At 30.6% G+C, this 1,632-nt stretch overlaps 1 protein-coding gene across 1 annotated transcript in view; it reads right to left on the bottom strand.

The window, feature by feature from the left end:
• Positions 1-1,349, bottom strand: part of LOC106461692 — a gene marked incomplete at its 3' end in the record, with an annotated part of 86,452 nt that extends 85,103 nt beyond the window's left edge. The window contains exon 1 of the mRNA XM_013921540.2: positions 850-1,349. Coding sequence (XP_013776994.1) covers positions 850-929 — 80 coding nt within the window. The remainder of the gene's footprint in view (positions 1-849) is intronic.
• Positions 1,350-1,632: the final 283 nt, after the last annotated feature.

Below are 1,632 nucleotides of genomic sequence, written 5' to 3'. Positions count from 1 at the left end.
TAGTGGTAAGGCAAATAGGGTTTTAGGTTGTATCTACAGAAATATGGAATACAAGTCTAAATAGGTTATAATTTCATTGTATAGGTCACTGGTTAGGCCACATTTGGAGAAATGTGTTCAGTCTTAGGTTCCTTACCTTAGGAAGGGCAATGAATTGTTGGAAAGGGTTCAGAGGAAGGCTACTAGGATGGTGCCTGGGATGGATAGGTTGTCATATTAGGAGAGTTTAGGATCTCTGTAACTGTTTTCTCTTGAAAATGAAGAGTAAGAGAGGATCTTAATTGAGTTGTTTAAGATTGTAAAGTGAATTAATAGTGCATCATCTTTTTTTCATATTTAATAATAACAGTGAGAATAGTAGGACTAGGGGACACAAATATACATTTTATTTTTAGCAAGGTAGGAGTCATCTTCAGCTAAAACGATTTCATTTTTTAACAGGGTGGTTGGCCTTTGGAATGGGTTGTCTTCAGATATTGTAGGGGCAGTAAATTTAAGTGAGTTTAATAAAAAGCTTGATAAGTATACGAATGATAAGAGCTGGATTCGAGTTTGTTTGTTTTTTAATTTAGTTTTGAGGATGGAACAGCCAAGATGCACCAATAGGTCCAATGTTGTCCCAAAACATTATGTTATTCAGATTAGTCTTACTTTTAAGTTCTATTGTAATTGCAGTCATAATATACAGCACATAATAACAACACCTAATCTAATCCAGTTACTGAATTATCTTAAATTCTATTAATAGTACTGTTGAGTAGTGTAAAGCATCAACAATATTAGCTAGTGCTTAAAATATTTATAATCAGGTATTTTGGTAAATTAAATATATAAAACAAAAAAGGATACTTGCTGTATGCTCCTCTAGAGGTTTGATGTTGGATATTTATGTTTGGAGAATTATGGTATTTCCCTTTCTGTAAGCTCATTGCAAAATCCAAAATAAAAAACGAGTTTTTCTACACATTAAGATTGTAAACCGTGACATGCGTAATATTATCATTTAGAAGTACATAAAATTAACACTTCTTCTCAAACTGTAGCTGACAGACAAAAATTTCACTTTTGTAGAAATTCCGTTTAATGTTTATAAATACTTAATCTTAAAACCAACACTGTTTTAACTTACGATCAAAATGGCCACCATCTTATGATGTATATTGTATTTGTAGACTAAGTACGCTTAACGAACGATGTGGAAAACACAGCTGATTCTCTTACTTTCTAACTTGGTGTAAATTTTGATCAAGTTACCAAAATGTAAATTTTCCATTTATTATTTCCACACACTTGAATTAAAAGTGTGTATAAAAATGATGTGCATTTACTGTATGCGAGGTCAATCAGAGCTATTGAATGTAAAATTGTAAATATATATATTAAACATATTTTTGTGCAGTGGGGAAAATATTTATTTTACCAGTATTATTTTATCTTTCTTGTTGTTGTTGTTTCTCTCCTTTTTTGTTCTTTAACTTCCGAGTTATTTTTTTTTTTTTTGTATAAACGTCAGAAAAAAAAATTATCAAGGAAAAGATATTTTTAAAACAAATTGCAAAGTATTATACTTCCCAAAGGAATTTAGAAATACTGGCTGGAGTACCTGTCTTTTGGATGGAAGTTATGTAAATA

Source organism: Limulus polyphemus, unplaced genomic scaffold, assembly GCF_000517525.1.
Source record: "Limulus polyphemus unplaced genomic scaffold, Limulus_polyphemus-2.1.2 Scaffold1012, whole genome shotgun sequence".
Classification (NCBI taxonomy): domain Eukaryota; kingdom Metazoa; phylum Arthropoda; class Merostomata; order Xiphosura; family Limulidae; genus Limulus; species Limulus polyphemus.
The sequence above is the reverse complement of the archived record's forward strand: the minus strand, read 5'-3'. Positions and strand labels throughout refer to the sequence as shown.